Source organism: Crotalus tigris, unplaced genomic scaffold, assembly GCF_016545835.1.
Source record: "Crotalus tigris isolate CLP2741 ecotype Arizona unplaced genomic scaffold, ASM1654583v1 scf7180000024409.848292, whole genome shotgun sequence".
Lineage (NCBI taxonomy): Eukaryota > Metazoa > Chordata > Lepidosauria > Squamata > Viperidae > Crotalus > Crotalus tigris.
In genome coordinates, this window is record NW_024100576.1 from 20,163 (window position 1) to 42,972 (window position 22,810).

Consider the following 22,810-nt stretch of genomic DNA (forward strand, 5'->3'; position numbering starts at 1 on the left):
AAGCAATCAAACAGAAAACAGTACCCTAATCAAGGAGCTCCTAAGGAGACAGACCATCAAAAAGCCAGTCCAGCAGAAAACAATACCGTAATAAAGGAACTATCCAGGAGAAAATCATGTTCTCACCCCACAACACTGGCAGGGAAAGCTACTGTATATAAATAGGAAGCAAACCACACTCATGAGCACTGATTATGTTACCTAGTCAAATAATGAAATGTCTGCAAGCAAACAACCAAGCTCAAACCAATAATTTTACAGTTCAACTCTGAACTACACATATACTCTACTATTGGTTTTTTTATATATTTTCCTCTTCTGATACTTGCCTAGCTTTTATATAGCAGTTCCTTGAAGATCAAGTTCTTTAAAGCATTCAACCCTAAACTTTAATGATTTGACGATCTAAACCTAGAAGCAAAATACTTGAGCTGACAGAGTCTGCATATTAACATACTGTGGCATAATGAAATCAGCCCACATATTTTCTGACAGAAGAGGGAATGTTGTGTCCTTCGTTTGCTCAACCCCAATATAACCACTATTTGTTCTGTTTTAGGTCAATGGTCTGAAGGGAGAATATCCTTTCCATAAGAGCAGACTCAAATTATGATTATCTTGAATATAGAAATAAGCAGAATTTTGCTGCCACACAATATGCTCTTGTACTATTTTTTTCTTATTTTTTTTAAAGAAAGCTGGTGGTTTTGAACAAAAAAAATGCCAAAGAAGTAATAATTAAACATCTGTTTCCTCTCCTATTAGCATTCCACCTAAGACAATATCCTCTTATAATTTATATCATAATATACAGGTTTGTATATATTGTGTAGGTCAAAGGCTAACATGGGCATGTAAGGGGGATGAATTCTGCAGAACTAGACAATGTTTCCTTTCACTTTTTTTGACCTTCAAAATGCCAGTGTCCTATTAGAACAGGGATGGAGAAAGTATGGTCTTCCAGATGTGACTACATTCCAATTCCTCTGCTGTCCCCAGCAAAGCTAAGGTGAGGGATGATGGCAACTGTAATCCAGGAATCACAAGAGGCAATGTCTCCACTTCTGTATTAGAAGACATATACAACATCCTGCAGGGAAAGCTGTTGAAAGAAAAGAACAACCTTCACTTCTGAATGAACATTTCTGGAGTCAGACCTATGTAAAGTCAGTCCTCCAAGGCAATGTTTCTCAACCTTGGCAACTTTAAATTGTGTGGCTGGGGAATTCTGGAAGTTGAAGTCCTCACATTTTAAAGTTCTCAAGCTTGAGAAACAATGATGCAAGGGTTCACTGTGATTTACTGGAATAGAGCTCAGACAAATCAGGTTAGCTACCCCATTTATATAGTTGGCTTAATAGTAGTTGAATAGGTGTCATATAAACACCACATACTAGCACAAGTAACCATCACTAAATTTACCTGAAGACACAGATAGCATATAAACCAGCCACACAGCTTTGGAAGAAGTGGAATTTGCCAGTCTGGTGGTCAGAATCTGCAAGCAGATTGGCAACGGAATTATTAAACCTTAATCAAGTTACACTGAGTGGGAGACAGCTATTCAATAAAGTTTGAACAAGTCCAGCCTCAGAAGACCTTACAGAAAATAAATCAGCCAACCATTTTATATACAAAAGTGCCCTCAAAGAGAGAAGTATGCAGGAAAATTAGGGTAATTAATAGCATAGGATTAATGTCCTGAATGCCAATGGGAAGAATTTCAGCTGAAGGCAGCAAAATGTTATGAATAAAAAAAGCATCTCAGGCAAACATAGTCCTGCTTTTCAACACTTAAGACTTAGCAACTGTGGCTTCCTATTAAGAGGTATACAGCTGAATAAACATCAAAGAAGGGGGATCACATTATTCCATTGGCTCATTTCTAGCAGAACAAATATCTCACCAGTCAAGGCTATGCCCTGGAAGCAAACACTTGCATTTAGCCTCAACATCATGAAAACTATTGCAGAAATTATGATGATGATAACAATAATAACAACACCACCACCAATAATAATAATGTTGGAAGGGACCTTGGAGGTCACCTAGACCAACCCATTCCCCAGGCAGGAAACACTAAACCATTTCAGACAAATGGCTGTCCAGTCTCTTCTTAAAAACTTCCAGTGTTGGAACATTCACCACTTCTGGAGGCAGCTTGTTCCACTAGTTAATTGTTCTAACTGTCAGGAAGTTTCTCCTTAGTTCTAGGTTGCTTCTCTCTTTGATTAGTTTTCATCCGTTACTTGTTGTCCTGCCTTCAGGTGCTTTGGAGAATTGCTTGACTCCCTCTTCTTTGTGGCAGCCCCTGAGATATTGGAACACTGCTATCATGTTCCCCCTCGTCCTTCTCTTCATTAAACTAGATATACCTCATTAAACTAGACATACTAAATGATCAAATTAGAAGGACCCACAATTTAATGTTATATAAAGCAGCTCACTATGGTATATAAAATGATTTTCTGCTAGACCCAACAAGATAAATCATAGCCAAGAGCTGGGAACAAAAAAAAAAAAATGTTCAGACTTCAGATCTGGCACGATTGTCCTCAGGCATTATTTCTTGATACCCTCACCTACACAACCGTTATAAATATTGAGAATTATATATGTAATGTGTTAGGAGGCTAGAGAAAAGTAATATTAGGATGATATCATGGTGTAATGCAAGGAAACATCTCATTCACATATTTAACTTCAGGTTGCCAGTTTACTATTTCTGGTTATGTTTTCACTTTTATAGAGAAAAGTGAAAATTTTGTTCACTTTTCTATATTTAACAACAACAAAAAAACCTTTTAAAAGCCAGGTCATTAAAATAGAGGGACTGGAATACAACCCAGGAGAAAAAGAAGGAAATACAACCCAGGAGAAAAAGAAGGAAAAAGAAGGAAATGCAAACAATGTACCTTCCTGCTTTTTTTTTTTTTTTTTGTAACTTCTGATGTGAAGTGATAGGTGAGACATTATTTTTGTTTTGGAACGAGAGGTATGACGATCACTATGGTAACTGGACAGGGAGCGATTGCCTTTCCAGGTCTGAAAGAAATATTTAGCATTTCAATAATGCCAGCGTTAAGTGCTAGAAATCAGGGGATTCAGCATTATGTGATCAAAATGCATGGAACAGATATTTTTAGGGCTCAGTGGAAGGCAGGATGGCAGGAAGGCAGGAAGACAATGGATAATGTTGCGAGCATTTTGGTGATTAAAAATAAAGGAGGAAACACATGGAAAACTATCCCAGACAAGGTCACCCACCCCACATTGTGAAAATCAAGGGAAAAGGAAGATAACTTCTACCTTACCTAATTCACTGCAAGGGAAGGATAATATTGGACAAATGGTTAATACCACCTGGGCTAAGAATGACTTTTGTAGAAGAAAGTACAACAATGACTTCTGCCAGGAATTAACATCCTACAGAGAAGTGGAGAGAGACTATTTTTAGGATACAATCCCTGGTCATGTACCACCACCCAGAGATAGAGATTTGTGCTTTTGTTGATGTTTCAAATCATATACTGCTAGGAGGCAACCTTAATTACTTCTAATTGGGAGGATTTATCATTGAAATCAGTGGAAACTATATCCAATGGACGTTGAATTTAACGCTCCAGTTCCAGTCCCTCATCATCCTGAATTTATCAGTTCTGCTACCAATTCAAACCTCAGGTGAGGCATGATTATACATCTCTGCTTTTCTGGAAACTTAACTCTTCATTCAGGAATTTGGGTAGTCATAAAAGGCTCACAAACGTGATAGTTCTAGGTAAGTTGCTTTATTACTGATAAGAAAAAAAACCATACGCAGAAGATCTACCTATTGGAAATCAGAAATTAAAGCCCATTTTATGTCAGATTCGGGATTTAAATCTTAAGACTTTGGGCCACTCTATTCCGCTCTTGAGATTGGAATTTCCCCTGCTCCAATAGATCTGACTGGTGCAAACTGTGCTGGTTCCTGCCTTGCTAGCTTCAATCCTACCATCCAAATGCCTCCAGGAATGACTTCAGATTTTTTCTTAAGGCACCAAGTTGGGAAAAGTTCATGTAAGTAGGATCACATCTGAAAGATTCCAGAGTAGAAACTAGCCAGGTATTCTCTGCTGATATCGCTATGTGAGTGTTCAGTGAAATCACCTTAGGAAGAAAAGAAAACCAAATGTATACACACTTCATGCACACAGGGAAAAATATGGGATAAATATCACAACATGAAACTGGATAATTGAAAATACCGGGGGAATATAACTTTAAGGCTTAGTTAAACAAAAAATGCAAAATAGATCTATTCTCATGGCACCTTGAGAATAACTTGCTTAAAATAAATGAAAATAGATAAAGTTCAATTGTTAGAATGTATGTATTTTAATGAAATCTTAATATTTTATACGTGCTGCAATGGCACTGCTGCTACAGGAACTTAGAATTACTATTACGAATTTTATTTTGTATATCCAAATTGCAACGGTTCTCATTTCTTGTTAAAATCAGTATGAAGTGACACTTTCCATTTTTATTTTTTGCTACTACAAGGTTTGGAGTTTTTTGGCAAACAACAGGAGTTGGCTTACTGAAAAATGACATTCTGCAATGACAAAACACACAGTCCCACAGTTGTCCTATGTCAAAAATGATGCATCCGTGAAAAGGAAATATCTCTGGTGACATGCTCCTCAGCAAAAGTATGTGTGAATTGGAAGCTAGTCTATTAGCTGCATTTGTGTGGTGCAATTTTAGTCCAGGGAAATAATCTGCTTCACTGGCTGCTCCTTTTTTTTCGTTAAAACTTTCCTATTAACCACAGTTTTGAACTTCTATAACAATAGATGCAAACTGAGGCCCTGACTGACATTATAAGCTTATTTTAGGCAGTGTACCCAAAATACAATCTTCTTTGAGAATATCTAGATTATTAAAACTGTGTTTAGCCCTTGAGGTGGTGAAAGAAAATAGAATGGCTAAACGAATCCTTATGAAATATCATACTCAGGTTACCGGTAGAAAGAAATATTTTTACGCATACAAATGGCTGATGCAGGGTTTTTTTCTTTTTACTAAGAGTATTATTTATTTGCAATAGTAGAAAGCTGATCCCGAATCCTCCCTAGACCATCCAGCATAGTGTCTAATGTTTGTTTGTTCAGCTCTACTGTTAATGCAGAGGTTGCGAAGTTATTCCCACACAAGCCAGCATCTTCTTGAATCTGAAAGAAAACCAGAGTTTTTTAGCCATCCTAAATATAAAAGCAATATAGCCTCAAGGCATATATGACTTCTTCATTACTGCACTTTCTCCAAAACATATAGGAGTATAGGCCAGAGAGCTCAAACATTCTTGTCTTTACTTACTACTCATTCTCCCTCCATTTTGGTTTAATCTAATCCTGCTCCAAAAAAGCTAGACAAGTTTCTTGGAAGAAGCCAAACAGCTGCTTTCTCTTTCCTTGTCAGACTGCCATATATATCCTATGTTGTCTGAATGTGGTTTCATTGTAATGCAAAACAGTGCCTTTGCAGTAGCTGTTAATCATTGCGTAAGTGCTTCTTCATAAGTCATAATCAGAGAGATGATAATATGCAAGCAGTACAATTGATCCTAGCTTGGTGACATCTGCTCCACTGAAATCAACATGGAAAATCTCATTCCTTTTTAAAACCCTATTGGTTTAAGCTGATATTTTGGGCAATTAACTTAAACCTTGTTAAAACCTGAGCGATACAGTAACCACATTCTGATTTGCTGAATATACTTAGAATATTTTCAGTGACCACAGAGTGAACAAGATCAGATGAAATCTGAAATGAGTATAATTACCCTTTAGAAGTTCCAGCTCAACACAGGAAGGTTGGAAGTAAAGCTAGCATAGGGATTTTCTACCTTGTTACTATTTACAAAACCTAAATATGGCTTTTCGGTCCAGCCGTTTATGTTTTCTGAAGATACTACAGGTAGTTCTTGCTTAACAACCATTTATGTTTAGTGATCGTTCAAAGTTATGATGGCACTGAAAAAAGTAACTTACGATTGATCCTCACCCTTACACTCATACCACGCAGCACCCCTGCAGTTATATGGTTGTAATTCGGTGCCCTGGTGGTGCAGTGGTTAGAATGCAGTACGGAAAGCTAACTCTGCCCACAGTCTGGAATTTGATCCTGACAGCTCGAAATGGACTCAGCCTTCTATCCTTCCGAGGTCGGTAAAAGGAGGAACCAGATTGTTAGGGGCAATACGCTGACTCTGTAAACCGCTTAGAGAGGTCTGTAATGCACTATGGTGCAGTATGTAAGTTTAAGTGCTATTGCTTGGCATTTGTTGCTATGGTGATAGCATCCTTTGATTGACATTTGTGACCTTCTCAGCCATCTTCCAACAAGCAAAGTCAGTGGGTAAGCCAGCAGGGAAGATCATAAGTCAAGGTCATATGATGCTTAAGAACCATAGTGATTCACTTAATGACTATGGCAAAAAAGTTGTAAAATGTGGTTAAGTGCCTCATTTAAATGACAAGTTTTCCGGTTCATATTTGTGGTTGCAGGGTCAAGGACTCATATGACAAAACCACTTCAAACATACTTTTTTTTTTTACTTTCTGCCCCTTCCCCTTCAAGTTGTACACTTGATCTTATAAATTATTGCAGATTTTTCTTCATTGGGGAATGGGTCTTTTGGGTGCATGATCTTAGATCGTAGAATTTGATCTGGTTTATGGGCCACTTTTACATTAAAGATGTAAAGATCATGCACCCGAAAGACCCACTCCCCAATGAAGAAAAATCTGCAATAATTTATAAGATCAAGTGTAAGGACTGTTCCTGTAACTATGTTGGGAAGACCACAAAAAGGTTAAAAACTAGGGTGCATGAGCATGCACTAGCGGTTAGAAGACAGGAACAGCACTCACAGATTTGGACCCACATGAACGATCCTATGTCTGCACAGGAGAGGAAAACCTGTGTACCTCTTTTTAAGAACAAACACATAACAATGCATGAAAATCCATCTGACAATACCTTCAGTTGAAGCAGGCAGGTAGGAATAGCCATTTTGCTGATATTGTCTGAAGATGTTTTGATGTCCACTCTCCAATCCATATCTACTAGCCTTGGGAGGGAAACTGAAATTGAAAGGACATGGAATGAATCAATGAATACACTCAAGTCTGAATTCTACCTCTCAGCACACCCTTCCATTCTTTGAAACTACCATCAACCACCACCAATTTACTAAACAATTCCAGAATTCTTCAAAGGTTTACCCAAATAAAAGCTGAAGTTCACCAACTCTTTGTAGAAGGCGAGCCCTTATATTAATATGTTTCATGAAAGCTTGAAAGTAAACAGCTCAATAGCAGAATACAATTTTTCTCAATTTATCACTTATAAATATATCCACCTGCAAAACCCATAATCCTCAGCAACTGGCCACACTGGAAGTTCAAAGCAAGTGGATGGCACCAAGTTTGGCAAGGCTGACCTACTCTATTTCTTGGGGGGTATAATAGATTTTCTACATGTAGGTTTAATTGATACCTCCAGCTAAAATGATTATGAGTGTGATGTGAAAAACATTTGCATTAAACCCTAGAGAGAAAGTTGGTTAAGTAGATAAAATTCAACCACTTGGATAACTTATTGGTAGACATATATACAGAGTCTCATATTCATGATTTCCTAAGTAGATTTTCAGTTAAAGAGTTAGAAAAGAAATCTTGAAAGCTGAATAGAAGTGATAGTATATATTACTAAATAAAGAATGGCAGATCAATAGCTTCATTCAATATAATACAGATTCATTGCACAATCATACTGCTTAGACTGTTTTTCTACCATCATATGTAGAGTGGCATAGAATATTATGTAAGGAGGCAACCACTGTTTGAATGTCAAAGATATGAAGAATTGTTATTTACAAAGTAGCATTTAAGGTTTGTATCCTACTACTTTACTTTACAAGATGCCTAGGCACTAAGGTACCTTTCTGGTTTTCCAATCAACTCCCATTAACTAATGACAAAGAATTGGGGGAGGTGTAGTCCAACAAAATTTAGAGGACACTAGGCTGATCACTCATGTAACAGACTATCTATATTCCAGGGGCAGCCGAAAACTTGTTAAAACAGCATTTTTTTCCCCTTATGGCTCTAAAAAAAAACTGAAAATATAGGGGGGGAAATCTAGAATGAAGAACTATAACTTGCTATTTTTTTTTCTTTCCATTTCAGGAAAGTTATATTTTTCTTCTTCTGTGGCTCTGTATCATATGCATTGTGACTCTTTTGCCCTCTGTTCAATCCAGCCAAGAATTTTCTGAATATATGAAAACAAAATGAGTTGGTCAAAATAAATAAGCATGTATTACTCCTTTCATGCAATTGAAGTTTGAAATCAGTGGGATTTCCTTCTAAGTAGGTATGCATAGAAAGAAATCTCCCTCCCTGGAGAAAACAAACAAACGAAGCACACTTTTGGAATAAAGATATTGGGGTAGGAGAGGGAGGGAGAGGGAGAGAGAGAGAAATAAAACAGTTCAATGAAGACTATACTGGCTCAGTAGTAATGGAATTCTGTAAGGAATAGGCTTTATATTGCCCGTTTATTTTTACTTATTTTATTGAATCTAAGTATAGAATTTTTTCTTAATTCTGATGCAAAATCCATATTCAGCCCAGAGCAGTTCTGACATATTTGTTCAGATTATCCACATGATTTTTTTTCTTTTATATATCTGTATAGAGCTGATTTCTAAATATTTGTTATTGGTTTCAAAAACTTAAAACTGTTTTCTCTGTATTGGTCACTATACAGTATTTGGACTTGTTGCCTCACAGAGAAGGACATTGCCTCATAATTCTGACAAGACTGACAAGTTATTAAAAAAAGGCTGAACTAAGGACAGTTCAATTTGTCATGAAAGGCTCAAAGTTTAAATAAACCTTCCTTTTTGACATCTTTAAAAAAAGCACAAAAATTTTACTCACTACAGTTTGCCCCCAGAGGAGTAGGGGAACCCAGACCAAGTGATCCATTTTGATTGGATTCTTACATGTCAGGAAAGGAATGAATTGCAGTAGGACCAGAAACAGAGAACTTCAGAAGCACAGTAGAAAGCAGCTGTGTCCTAACTCTAAAAAATAAGGGTTAGATTGTGGTGAACATTCTGTTTGGTAATTTCCTGTAAAGCCCTACCCCAATTTTTTAAAATTCAACTAAGATTCATTGAATCTAATTAGAAACCTAGCTTTCTAATGAGATAATTGGCATTTTAAATTCCACAAGGATTACAAAACTCTGCACCTGCGCAGAACCTAGAAATAATCCTGATGGTAACATTTCCAAGAGTTATGTCATGTCAGAGAATCTTTAAAAATGGACTGAAAATACACAGGATTACATTTATCCTCTGTCCGCCTTCCTCCATCCATCCACTCATCCATCTTCCTCCACCCAAGCCTGGCTTAATTAACTTATAGTCTAGTTCACACACCGAAACTGCTTCTAGCTCTAGTGGTCTACAGCGTCAAGCTTCCTGAGAAAGAGGTAGCAAACATCAGCTCACTTGGCAGCCAAAGATCCAGACGGTTCCAAAAACCAATTAATGGAAAGAACACAATTGTAGTTTTGGTGCCTGCAAAAAAAAGCATGCTGATGAATGGCATGTGTATAAGATAGCAACCTTCAGATGTCTCATCTATTTGTCAGAGCTCCAGGGACAGTTCCGTTTGATGGATGGCTCTGGAAGATCCTGCTGACTTTATTTGTAGCAGGCTAGAACTAATGAAGTCAAGGTGCAAACAAACAAACAAACAAACCAGCAATAGCACAGATGCTTACAGTGCAAGAAATCCCATATATTCCCTCAGAATACTACCCTATACTGTACATGCTTACTGAAAAGAAATCCAATTCACCTCACTATGACTTGCTTCCAAACAAGTATATCTAAAAAGACAGGTGTGTAAAGCAGTTCAGAATAAAAATATTTCAGGCTCAAAATGTCCCAATTTAAGTTCAACATAATTTCCCCACCATTTCAGAAGTATTCAGACCTTGCAATGATCTCATTTCAAGCTCAGAACTGAGGTGTTTTGTGCTTCAATAAAGTGAAAAGAGGCAATTCAAACAATTATTTACCACCATTACAAAAGTCTAATATCTAATCTCCATTTAAAGCTAATGACCATTGCCTAATGTAATCTTGTCATAAATATCTCATGCAATGGCTGGAGAAGATATCAATTGTGCTGAAGATCTAAATTTTGTTCTTAAACAATGGAGAAAATGAATAGAATTTTTTCTCTCTTAGCCATTAAATATTCTCAAGGGATAGGGTGAGGATAAGAGGAGGGAGGGGGAATATTTTTTCCCTCCTATATTCACCTCAGGCCTTTGCCTCTATTACACATTTAACAAACATGTATAGCTTTATATGAGAATTCCAGCTCAAAATAATTAATTCTTCTCAGTAGTCACTCTGTCTTACCAGGCCTCAGAACATTTCTTGTTCTCTTGCACTACCATTGACCTCAGCCACATTCCATTTATTTCTTGATAAAAGTAAAGCATCTTAAATGGTTTTAATAAAGAACAGCTTCTCGTTTTTCTGTGAGACTCCATTCACCTGTTTGTTCATTTTAATTTGGCAAATATTGTCTGAATATGTAATGTGTATGTTTTGCATGTTTGGTATTAAAAATTACAACTACAAAGATAAAAACTAATACAAAATAAAATAAAAAAATAAGAAAGTGCCAAAAATAAAAACAAAGAAAAAATAAAGAGTATAATAAAGAAAAAGAAAAGAAAAATATAAAGAAATTATTTCCCTCTTCACCATAATCAATGTTAGTAACTATTCCCACATCTCCCAGAACTCTTAAGTCCATTGTGGCCTTTTCACAAGGAGCAAATGTACGGAGCACTTGTGGAAAATCTCTAGTTTTCTCCTTGTCTGGAGAGGAATTACAAGTATCTAGTCTATTCTTTAGCATTTCATTTCAACATGGTTATCCTATTCAGTTCACCATTTTTCCCAGAAGTCTGTCACTTTGCCTACATAGCAATATCTACCCATCCTACCAGATCAGACAGAATTGTTTTACTTACTAGGTTTGGTTTTGTTTCATTTCGAACCTAGGACAATCATTACTGACCTCAAACAGCTCAATAGATTCTCTAGAAAGTGACAGTTTGTTCCTGAATTTGAACAAAACTGCTCTGTTTCATGAATGCCCCAATTCATGACTCATCTGCTAATTTAAACTGCTTTCCCCATCTGTTTTTTATTTCCTTCTTGCAAATGATTACTAGAACACCATGCCACAGTTCCATTCAGTAGCCAAAAAGTTTGATCAAAAGACCATCTCAGCTCAGTATTTAATAACACATAAAAGGATCCTAGTGAGAATTAAGGAAACGAGACAAGTATGAAAGATGAGGAAGAAATTTTTAGATACAGAACATTTGAACAAAGGAGCTGTCAGAACACACTGGCAAATAAATTTACATACTTTGAACATTGGTTTTTCTACATATTATTGAAATAGATAAACTAGCAGCTGACTTTGAGTAAGCCACTGCAATGTTCCTGTGTTTGGAAATGTACAATATGAACCGAGAATCAAAATTTCTAATTCAAAAAACAAGGTAGCTCTCTATTAATATTGAAATTCATAAAGCAGCACATTCTTGTAAAAATAACTTCCTTGGAGAAATTAAGCAAAAGCATTTTATTTCTTGTTTAACAAACATTTGATATTAGAGACACATCACTATTGCATTTTCCTAGATTGTCAATGTATTGCCACTCATGAGAATTAGGCCAGAGGAAAGATACACAATAATGCAAGAAAATCTATGTCATTTAAATACTAATATCATTTTAATGCATATTAAGAAATAGAAAACTTTAATAAGCCAACAATGATATTGTTGTGAGAGTCCTTATCCCTGCTAAATATAGAAAAGCCTTTATCAAGGTTTGGTTCACAGAGGAATATTTCCAGCACATTTATCACATTTTCCATATATTATTAAGAAGTGTATGATGTGAGAAAAAGTCATTGGGAAATGCATCAGTATGGGGAATAAAATCTTGCTGTGTATTTATGGATTTGGTCGAACTGTATGATAATATGAATAGACTTGCATTATCAAATATTTGGCTGAAAATGGGAACTGAAGGTTGATTGGTGTGTGTAATCAGAGCAACACCCAATAGAAATAAGGCATACATGAGAATAAATGGAATGCTTAAAAATGATTCAGCACTGAACAAGGATTAAGATAAGGCTGTGTGATGTCCCCTTGGTTGTTTAATCCATTCATGGATAAATATATAAGGAATACTTGTAGAAATAGTGAAGTGTGTTGGTTAGAGATGAACATGCACATACTTTTGTATACCACCACTGCCCTGTTGTATGCTGAAACCAAAACAATCTATAGGAAACATTAGGCTATATGATGTAATGAAGAGTGTACATCTCAAAATTAATGCTTCAAAAACCAAGATGGTTGATTTTCACAAGGAAAAAGAAATGAGTGATTGCAAATGATAAAAGGTAAAAACTGACCAGACTGATGAATCTGTGTACCTTGGTAGGATATTTACTAAAGACAGGAAAATGGACAGAAATAAATTAAGAAGTGCAAATGTAGCTAATGGGTAATATGCTGTCTGTTGCAAGGAATTAATATTAAAATAGGCCAGAAGGGCAGAGTATAAGAGCATACTTTTGTTACATGACAGTTGGGTATTTCAGGAGAAAAAATTGGATGCAGTGGAAATGGGGGCATTTAATAAGTGGGTGTGGTAAAACAAGAATAGGATCAAGAGTGAATGGATACTCAATGAATATATAAATAAATACACCGAGATGATCTGCTTAATAGAATGAATAGCAGAATGGATGGAATGAGACCCTCAAGAGAAAAAGAATTTAAAGAATTTCTTATTCATTTCTGTATTGGGCATAATAACGCTGAAACAAATACTACAAGAATCCATGACTTTTCCAATAGGCAAAAAAGATTGAGGCTTGCTTCAGACATATCTATGAAGCAATTTCTATGCTAGACACATGCTTTATGTGAAATAGCCCTAAACTCAAATGTGTGAAATTAAATGCAGACATGCTATATTACATAACTGTGATATTATATATAGCAATTATCCCAACACATATCCTGCTACTCACTTTGACTGGCTTGTGCTTCATTTCTCCAGGCAGAACTAAAAAGAGGAAAGAGAATATTCAAAAATATAATTGTCTTTGCAAGGCAGAATAGCAGCAGAAAGCAGTAACAGATTCCACAAAACTAGTTTTACTCCACAAACTACGTTCTTGTGGCCAGGAAGTCTGAAGAGATCTAATGCATATTGGACTTCAGCGTCAACAACTGACAGTCTGCAAAATTATTTCTTTTGGTCAGTAATTGCAAATGTCTCTTGTTTATTGTGAATGACAAGTTGCTTTTTTCTGCCTTCATCTTGCAGTGGTAATATCATAGTTGGGAAATCAGGGTTATACTATGACAAACAATCACCCAGAAAGAAAGGGCAAATTGGCAATGGATGAAATCTAAATAACTATGGCTAATTTACTATAAAAATTACACCGAGTTGCTCAAGCAAGGCTACATGACCTGGAATAAAAAAATATAGAATCTTATAATAAACTCTGAAATATGTCAATTGCTATGCTGGCAGGAAATTCTATAACCCGGAGCGCCAACAAATCTTAAGGGTAACATTCTGAAAAAGACTGGCATAAAAAGACATGGCCAACAGGCATGTGTCATCCCCAGGTTATGTCTTCAGCGTATGTGTGATAATGCATATAACTGGGGTGATGGGGACAAGTTCCTTGAACTTACTAGTTTCCCTTTTTGTACCGAGGGGTTAAGGGTATATACTTTGGTATGGAAATAGAAGCCCTTCCCTTATGTGACAAACAATACCTGTGTGTGTGTTTCAAAATAATGTGTGGTTGCTGCAAATACTAGTAGCTTCTTGACAACATGGGTCTAGATAGATGTGTAGCAGCTAGTTAGTCAGAATTCAGAGTTACAATCATGAGACTTGCCTGCAACTTCAGCTCAGGCTGGTACTATATAGAAAAACATTAAGGGGTGTTTTTGCTTGTTTTCATTTTCCAGAGATGATACATCAGCCATAGCAATTGTTTAACCTATCAAATCTCAATTAACTTTCATAAGTCATGGTCTATCATGAGCCTCAAACTGAATCCCTTTGTCTCTGCCCAAAGTTAGAAACCTGAAACCTACATATTTTCCAGGATTATCTTGGTTACAAGATGTTTAAGATTCTGGTGAAATCCTTCTGGAAAGAGACAGAGAATTTCTTCTTGCAATGTTAGGCCATGGTAAACGATGTGCCTTGTAAGGTTATGCAAAGACTGGATTAACTGCAAGAAAAATGATAAAGGATTTCACAATACATTTAACAAAACATTTCTTCTTTTGCCTTTTATGCATTTTTAAAGAAACAAAACACATCAATTTATGTAATCTATGTCTGTCCAGTTCCCTATTAGGCTTTTATTTTTTATCCTTTATTTTTCCTTTATTATTATTGTTGTTGTTATTATTAATCTTCAATTCGATATACAGTCTGGGATTGGTAAAAACTTAAGAATGCAAGTTCTAATCAAGGACCTAACAGCAATTAAGTATATTATTATTTAAGATTTAATCTTCAATTTGATTTACAGTCTGGGACTGTTAAAAACTTAACAGTTCAAGTCCTAACCACCGACCCAAGAGCTGTTAAAGTAATGTCTGAGTATATAGGCAGTCTGAATAAGGTGGGTTTTTTTCAAAGTCAAATATTCAGGTCTCATAAGTTCAAACTGTCCATGTACCTAGGCAACCCTTTGGGTATTGCTCCAAGGGTTCCTATTACTACTGGTACAACCAACGATTTCTTCCTCCACAACTGCTCAACTTCAGTTTGCAGATCACAGTATTTCATATTTTTTCTAGTTGTTTCTCTTCAATTCATGCATCACTTGGTATTGCAATATCAATGAACCAGACTTTTTTTCTTTTCCACAATAGTGATGTCCGACAATGTTGTCGGCTAGATGTCTGTCTGTTTGGATTCGAAACTCCCACAAAATCTTGACTGGGTCATTTTCAATAACTTTGCCAATTTGGCAAATTAACTATTGTTGTTGTTGTTATAAAATAACTTGGAGTGCTTCTTATTTGCTTCAGAAGTACTGAAACAAATGCTGTAAACAAATGCTTTTCTCCGTAAAATATTGTGTATCCTTAAGTATTCATAGAATCTTGAACATATTTCAGCAGCTTACCTGATTTGCTTCATTGGGAGTTACTGAGAGATTGGAACAGGTACTTTCAGTGAGTTTTTCAGAGATAATTCCTGAACTAGAAAAGCACTCTTGGCATAACTGCCGAACAACATTCTTTGAAGGAGCCTTTGAAGGAGAGAAACAAATAGTGATCCTTTACAAAAAAATAATGCAACAAGTACCAGAAACCTAAATGTCAGCTCCCTCAACTGAAATAGAAGAAATAAAATTGTGGGGTTTTAAATCTAGAGCTTTTTTTTCTGAAATGTAGTGATCAAGAATGGAAGATGCAAGTAAGAGCAACACAAAAAAGTCAAGGCAAAGAAGAATAAAACAGTGCATCTGAGAAATGGCATAGGAAGATGCAGTCAGCTGTCAAAAACCCTAAACAGCCTACAAGCCATAATAGTGTGCAACATATTGATGCATCCTGAGGCACCTAGTAACTTATATTTTGATATAATAAATATGTAGTGCTTGACCAGGAGAGTGAACAAATAATATCTTTTGAAGGGAGAGTAAAGTTGGGCGTTGGAGAGAAACAAGGACCAGATTAGCATTTGCCTTGTTCCCCATCGTTTTTGTGTGTGTTTTTTTTTTTTTTTTTTTTTGTCTCAGGGCGTTTAGATAATAAGCCCGATGAAAAACTGTTATATAATTTTAATTAATGTGTTAACTATTGATGGAACGTTTTAGCTTTAGATTTATAAATGCCTAAAAGGAGGAAAAGTGCTTTCTTTTTTAGCCATGTCCCTGCCTCACCTTTCAACGGTGAAAAGGGGATTAAAACTAGACATCACTTTGTTAATAAGCACGGATATAAATCATAAGCACGAACATGTCTGGGCCCTGTCACTTCAATGTGCTTTAGAGCAAAATGATTGCAGCTGTTCGCTGTTCCACGGCATCCTATTTTCCCCATACTAAAATAAGTGCATACTTACTTTCAGTAAGAACTGAAGCGAGGCAAACACTTCCCTATCCAATGCGGCCATATTTCCCTTCCCATGTGATTAGATATGCAATATCACTGGAAGAAGAGAAAATCACATGGGTCACGTGACAAGGTCTGAGACTGCTATGCAGTCTGGGAGTTGTAGTCTAATGCTAACCGGCTTAGAAAGGGGCTTAGAGCTGCTAGGTGAATGAATTGAGTTGGATGCACTGACTGAACCGCCCCAAATCTTAGATGACTACGAAAATTGAAGTGCAAGCAATCGAAGGGAATTGATTGCTTACATTTCAAAGTTATTCTTTGGCTGGCCGATTTATTTGAAATATCTATCCCTTTATACTGTATGCTTTCATTCTGAGGGATGATCCAAAAATCTGGATCAGCCCTAGATGACAGCAAAGAAGTGTTCTGTATCTCTTTGCTGCTATCCAATGGTGTCTGAATTTTTGCAACCCCAGATCTAGTAGCCTTACTCTGTGTTCTATTTAATAAATAGTTGAATCAGAAATCAGAATCAGAAATAGGCTAGTAAAATCAATACCACTTAATTTAAAGATCACAAATCTGTGTAGCCCTCTTGGAGTCTGTAGCAAAGAAAAGGAAATTGCAGAAGCACTTGATGTTTTTGAGAAGACCATACACACCAGTACTGCACATTTGCAAGAGAGACAACTCCCCCCAGCAGTCCCCAGGGAGGGCTTTTCAAGATAGATTGGAGTTCTAAAGTTCCCATAGCCATGACTATGATGTGTCTCTATCTTAATTAAGTAATATGAAAAAATGCTGTAGTGTTATAGCATTCATGATTAGATTGCGTGTGTGTGTGTGTGTATGCGTGCATGGCCATTGTCTATTTTTGAAGGTTCCCTAATATTAATGTTCATAGCTATTTTAGCCCTCAAAGTTCAGAATACATATCACTGCCATGATTATTATGGCTGCCATTCTCTGTCCTTTATTGTGAATGAGAACCAAATAAAAATAATTTCTCAGAAGAAATGTTAAACTCTGTGTATATTCAGGAGCTTTTACATACCTAAAGAAGTGGAATTGTAAATGCCTTCAAGGATATTTTCTATGTCTAGTCTTTGCTTGCTCCTGGGAAGGAAAGCTATGACAAATCTAGACAGCATACTAAAAAGCAGAGACATCACCCTGCCAACAAAAGTGCGTATAGTCCAGGCCATGGTTTTCCCAGTTGCAATGTATGGCTGTGAAAGTTGGACCATAAGAAAGGCTGAGCGCAAAAGAATTGAGGCCTTTGAACTATGGTGCTGGAGAAGACTCCTGCGAGTCCCTTGGACTGCAAGGCGTTCAAACCGGTCAGTCCTAGAAGAGATCAACCCCAACTGCTCTTTAGAAGGCCAGATCCTGAAGTTGAAACTCAAATACTTTGGCCACCTAATGAGAAGGAAGGACTCACTGGAGAAGGGCCTAATGCTGGGAAAGATTGAGGGCAATAGAAGAAGGGGACGACAGAGAATGAGATGGCTGGATGGAGTCACTGAAGCAGTAGGTGTGAACTTAAATGGACTCCAGAAGATGGTAGAGGACAGGAAGACCTGGAGGAACGTTGTCCATGGGGTCGCGATGGGTTGGACACGACTTCGCAATTAACAACAGTCTTTGCGATGCAATTGCTTATGTGACCTCTTTCAACACTGATTCGTTGAAAGTTCCTCCTTAGCCCATGTTACATACTATACAATAGCATTATTTCCTTTTGAGGCATAATGAGATACTTTGTGAAGCATTTTCACACTGCATTCTGTAATACTGTATGTGAAATGACTTGAAGTCACCTTAAAAATCGATGACAGTAATATTTTATGTTCTTTCTGATGTGCTAGTTTTATATTGAGGATTTATAAAATGAGCAGAAAATTTTGATGTTATATGTTTTTCATTTACCTTTGGAAAAATACATTTATAGGACACATATTTTTTTGTGCAAATTAAAATATTCTCCAATGCAAAAAATCAGGGAAACTTTAAACTTTTCAAAAAGAGCAAGAATTGGAAAAGCGACAATGGACTGGCATAGATTTATACAACATATAAATCTATGGCTTATTTTTATGCATAGACTATGCATAAAAAGAGTGAGAGAACAGGCATTAAAAACTACAAAATTTTCTGATATTGCTCTTTTGTATGATATACCTTAATGTAAACATTTTAATCTAAGATACAGAACAGGAATTTTCCAATGTTACAGAAGCTTTGAAACTTATTTGTTTGAGCAAAAATGTCTTATGTCATACTTATTTCATCATTTTACTTTTGTGGCATCAACATCCTATATACGTTAAAGTTTTCCTTATCTATACAGGTTGTATTTTTGAAATTATTGACATGCAAGTTTTATTTGTGCTTTCCCCTGAAATAAATAAAGAATGCAATTAGTTTAAAAACTACCTAAGGGACTGGATTCCCCTTTGTTAAAACACTGTTTTAAATTTAGTTCCTTTGCAAGAAAAAAAAAAACCCCAGATTGTATTTCCCTTACCTTTAAAAATGAGCTGTATAATGTGGGATTCTTTTTTTATAGTTTTTGGCATCTTGAAATTCATTAATATTGATCCACTGTGAGAGACGACTTGTGCAGATTTCTTTAGGACATTAAACAATCTGCTAAGGAGATTATGTAAATAATTTTTCAAGAAAAATCTGACAAGAGGAAGGCAATCATTTGTAGTGAGCTGCCCCACACTATATTTGCTAGACTCCAAATTGAGTTAAAATTGATTGGTGGGTCTACAAGCTTCTTCATTTCCAAATCAAAATAGCTTGGGTTGTGTTCAATGGTGTCATTCTATTGGCTGAGGCAATTCTGTTGAGGAAATTATTTTTATTTTCCACCTGGGGAACCATTTGTACTTGAAAGTGAAAGATCCTCTGAGAAAAAACTGGGGTCTATGTACCTGAGAAAACTGATGGAAGGCCCCAATGTGCTTGTAGAACACCACCCTTATAATACTAGATGCCAACTTTTATGTGGTATATTTTCATAGCTTAAATGCATGATTTATTAATTTTCTGAGCTAGAAGCTGTACATTATCTCATGACTCTACATTGTTCGGTGTCTGAAAAAACAACAACGCCCCAAACCCTTGGGCTAAACGATAAATTCCTTGATTGTATTCAGGCAGAACAAGAAAATACATATTTAATGCTTACAGCATATTTGTATTTGTTGTTCTGCCATGAAAGTTCAAAATGTCCTTCAGGGACCCAGCCGACATTCTGATAATTTCTTTTTTAAAACAGCGAACTAAAATATGCTTCAAGGTGCTGAAATATATCTAAAAAATAGTCCCACTAGATATGTGTTGAACTTTGGGGTTCATTATACTTTTGCATATATATCAATCATATTTCTATATACATACATACAAAAGATGTTTCTCATCCTTCACCCACACAAACTGTTCAGTATTGTGGTATCCTCATTTGGAAAATAGTGTTTTTCAGCTACTTTTTGGGAAAAGAAAGGGAAACTCATTTAACTTTCCTCTCCTTCAAAGCTGGTTCTGCTAACAAGCGGGATATAGGAGTGTGAAAGGCATGAAAACCTTCATAGCTAGCTTCTGCCTCATTCTTGGAGCAAGGGCTCAAATATCTGATCATTGTGTGGCTATTATGAGTTTATGGGTGAGTGATAAGTTGGACTCTGACTTTGAAGCAGGTCTCATGCAAGTGACTGAAGCTCAGTCTAGCTTGGTTATTTGGGAAGACTTTGACCTTATTGTTTTCAAAGTAGTGTACAGGTTTCTCAGAACTGCTAGCTTGTCATATGAGATCCATCACTCCTGGCTAGCTAAAGCTTCACAGAAGATGACATGTGGTTGGGTTCTGGCAGGATTCTTGCTTTCCTTTTATGTAAGGTTCTTGAAAAGGTGGCTGTGTTTCTACTCCAAAACTTTGGATGTGGGGCTCTGGATTTAGACTTGGGCATCAGATTGAAAAGGCATTGATTACACTTATAGATGATCTTTCGAGGGGCCTCTGGAAGAAGGGTTTAAAACAGGTATATTTAAGAGAAGTTAATTGTGAAAAATTCGCTATGACAGTGCATCTGGTTGGAAAATTGATCAAATAAAAAAGCTCACTGTCCTAAAATCACTTAAGGTCTTTCAAACAGATATGAAATAAGCAATCGAAAGTGTAGCTCTTGATTTATTGATTGTATTAATACCCCTGTGTTTTTGATCACCCAAAATATGTAGGGTGATTAAGAATTATTTTTAAAAAAACATTTTCAATCTAAAGAAAGAGTAGCCAGATACAAGTCTTCCCATTAAGTTGCAACAGTCATAAAATGAGTCCGTCATATATCCAGCCTGATTTTTTGAATTTTTTTGCTGCAGTTGTAAAGTGAATGCTGCAATCATAAGTGTAAATACTATGGTCATTAAGTGAGTGCCACAGTCATTGAACAAATTCATTATTTGTTATGGTGTGCTTTTGCTGAAAACTGGAAATAAGTGCTAGTTTTCAGCAAAACTGTTATAAAATGTAGTCACGTGAGCTTGAGATGCTGCAAGTAGCTATCAATGCAGCCATGTTGCCAAGTGCTGTCATGTGACCATAGGGTGGGACAACTCTTAGAACTTCAAATTGGGATCATAAGTTCCCTTTTTCAGGTAGTTTGTAAATCGAAGATAACCTGTAAATGAAAGCAACGTATGTTTATTCCTTAGTAAATGATGATAATGATAATTTCAATAGCAATAATAGTAAGCATTCTGGTTCTACAGTGATCATAATTTTATGCAACTATGAAAGTCGTATAAACCAGCCTATTTCCCAAGCTACTTACTTATGCAGGGTCCTTAGGAAGATAAAAAAGGAGGGGAAATGATGCATATCATCCTGGTCCTCTTTGAAGATAAAAATGTCAGCTTTGAAAATCATACTCAGTTTAAACCGTAAGAGTTAGTAAAGGGAAATGAATGAATAATGAATCAGACAGAACTGGACTGCACAATGCTGTAATCTACTTTTAAAAACGCTGTAGTTCTGAAAGTTTACAAAACCTGTTAATCTCATCACCCACAGCCTTTGCTACTAGATGTCACTGGTTTCCTCCCCCATGTGTCATACATCCACATAATTTTGCCTTCTAATTAATGAGAAAATAAAACATAATTAAGCACAATTGAACAGTATTGCATGGGATGACAAAATCTGGAAATAAACAGCCAGACGTATAAAAAAATATTGCTATGAAAGCCTCAGTTTTGAAGCGACCAGACCAGTTATTTCACTGGCTTTAATTCCCCTTTTTGAAAAATATAGTTTTAAAAAAGTAAATTTAACTGTAAAATAAGTGTTTCAGTGCCTCTACATCAGTAGGCAGCTATCACTGATGAAAAAGTAGCCATTATTTTATTTCTTACTAGATTTTAAATTCTGAAAGGTGCAGAAATGTTGATTTGGCATCAAATTGTCATAGAACAGTGGTGGCAAACCTATGGCACGGGTGCCAGAGGCGGCACTCAGAGCCCTCTCTATGGGCACACCCACCCTTCAGCTGGGTTTTATAAAACCTTTTTGCTTTAGGTCTCTGCCGCTGTAGGCAAAAAAAAAAAAAAAGGTTCAATCAATCAGTCAATTTCAACTTCTTGCGGGAAAAAAATATCTTGCAAAGTTAGGATTGATTGAACCTTTTAGTCCCACCCAGTCTGCCATTACCACCACAGTCACGCCCACCCAATGGGCCATGCTCATCAATGGGCCACACCCACCTGGCACCCGACGATGCATAAGTGGGTTTGGGGTTGCAGTTTGGGCACTCAGTCTCTAAAAGGTTCGCCATCACTGCCATAGAATATTTAGTTGCAAAACTAGAGAATTAAAATGCTGTCAGAGGATGTACTTTGCATTGTATATATTAGATGGAATTTAACTAATGCTCTGCAAAAGCGCTTTTACTGTAACTTTATTGATGAATCCATAACAGTGAAGTAGATTCATATCACATTCATACTCTTTTCTATAAGAATTGGAGAGCATATAGACAAGGGGCATGGGAAAGGAGCACAGCAGACAAGAAACTGAATTATATCTGTAAAATATTGATCAGCTGTTATGGTTTGTCGGCATAGTGCAGTTCCAATTCAGTGTTTTCAAGACTTATTGGTTGCAATGCGAGATCATTCGTCACATGCTAAACCTCTGTTGAAACATCAGTGCTTCTTTCGAGTGCTTAATTGTTCTGTAGGAATATTAAAACCAGTAAAATCTATTCTCCAGTTTTCCCAATGTTTTCTTCCCTTAAGAAAAAAGCCTTTCTTTCCTCCATTCTTAATTTGCATTAAAATTTCTAGGTTGGCGTTTTTGCAAATTTCTGATTGTTTGCTTGCTTTGCTTTATTTTACCTGCTGCTTGTATTTCCTTCACTCTACAGTCTCCTTATTTATCCATTCTTTCTGATTGGAAATACAAACCAAAAGCCTGTTGCAAGAATTCCCTCAGATGCCTTCTTTTGGATTTGGAAGT

At 36.4% G+C, this 22,810-nt stretch overlaps 1 protein-coding gene across 2 annotated transcripts; it reads right to left on the bottom strand.

Annotated features, from left to right (window-relative positions):
- Nucleotides 1-4,358: 4,358 nt before the first annotated feature.
- On the bottom strand, nt 4,359-16,434 carry COMMD9 (COMM domain containing 9). 2 transcript variants are annotated; one of them, XM_039329733.1, is made up of 7 exons: nt 16,295-16,434; nt 15,351-15,476; nt 14,302-14,441; nt 13,212-13,246; nt 9,572-9,640; nt 7,027-7,130; nt 4,359-5,216 (listed from the first exon to the last, which is right to left on the bottom strand). In XM_039329733.1, the coding sequence occupies exons 1-7, from the start codon at nt 16,343-16,345 to the stop codon at nt 5,076-5,078; spliced, it is 666 nt and encodes a 221-aa protein (XP_039185667.1). In that variant the 5' UTR covers nt 16,346-16,434; the 3' UTR covers nt 4,359-5,075. The 2 variants fall into 2 exon arrangements, with proteins under 2 accessions (XP_039185667.1, XP_039185668.1); XM_039329734.1 differs by lacking the exon at nt 9,572-9,640.
- Between the last annotated feature and the right edge of the window lie 6,376 nt (nt 16,435-22,810).

Coding starts and splice junctions, on each gene's coding strand:
- COMMD9 (XM_039329733.1), bottom strand. CDS start 16,345: ATGGCCGCATTGGATAGGGAAGTGTTTGCCTCGCTTCAGTTCTTACTG. Junction 14,442..15,350: donor CTCCCAATGAAGCAAATCAG/GTAAGCTGCTGA, acceptor TTTTTCTTGCAG/TTAATCCAGTCTTTGCATAA. Junction 13,247..14,301: donor AAGATAATCCTGGAAAATAT/GTAGGTTTCAGG, acceptor TCCTCTTTTTAG/TTCTGCCTGGAGAAATGAAG.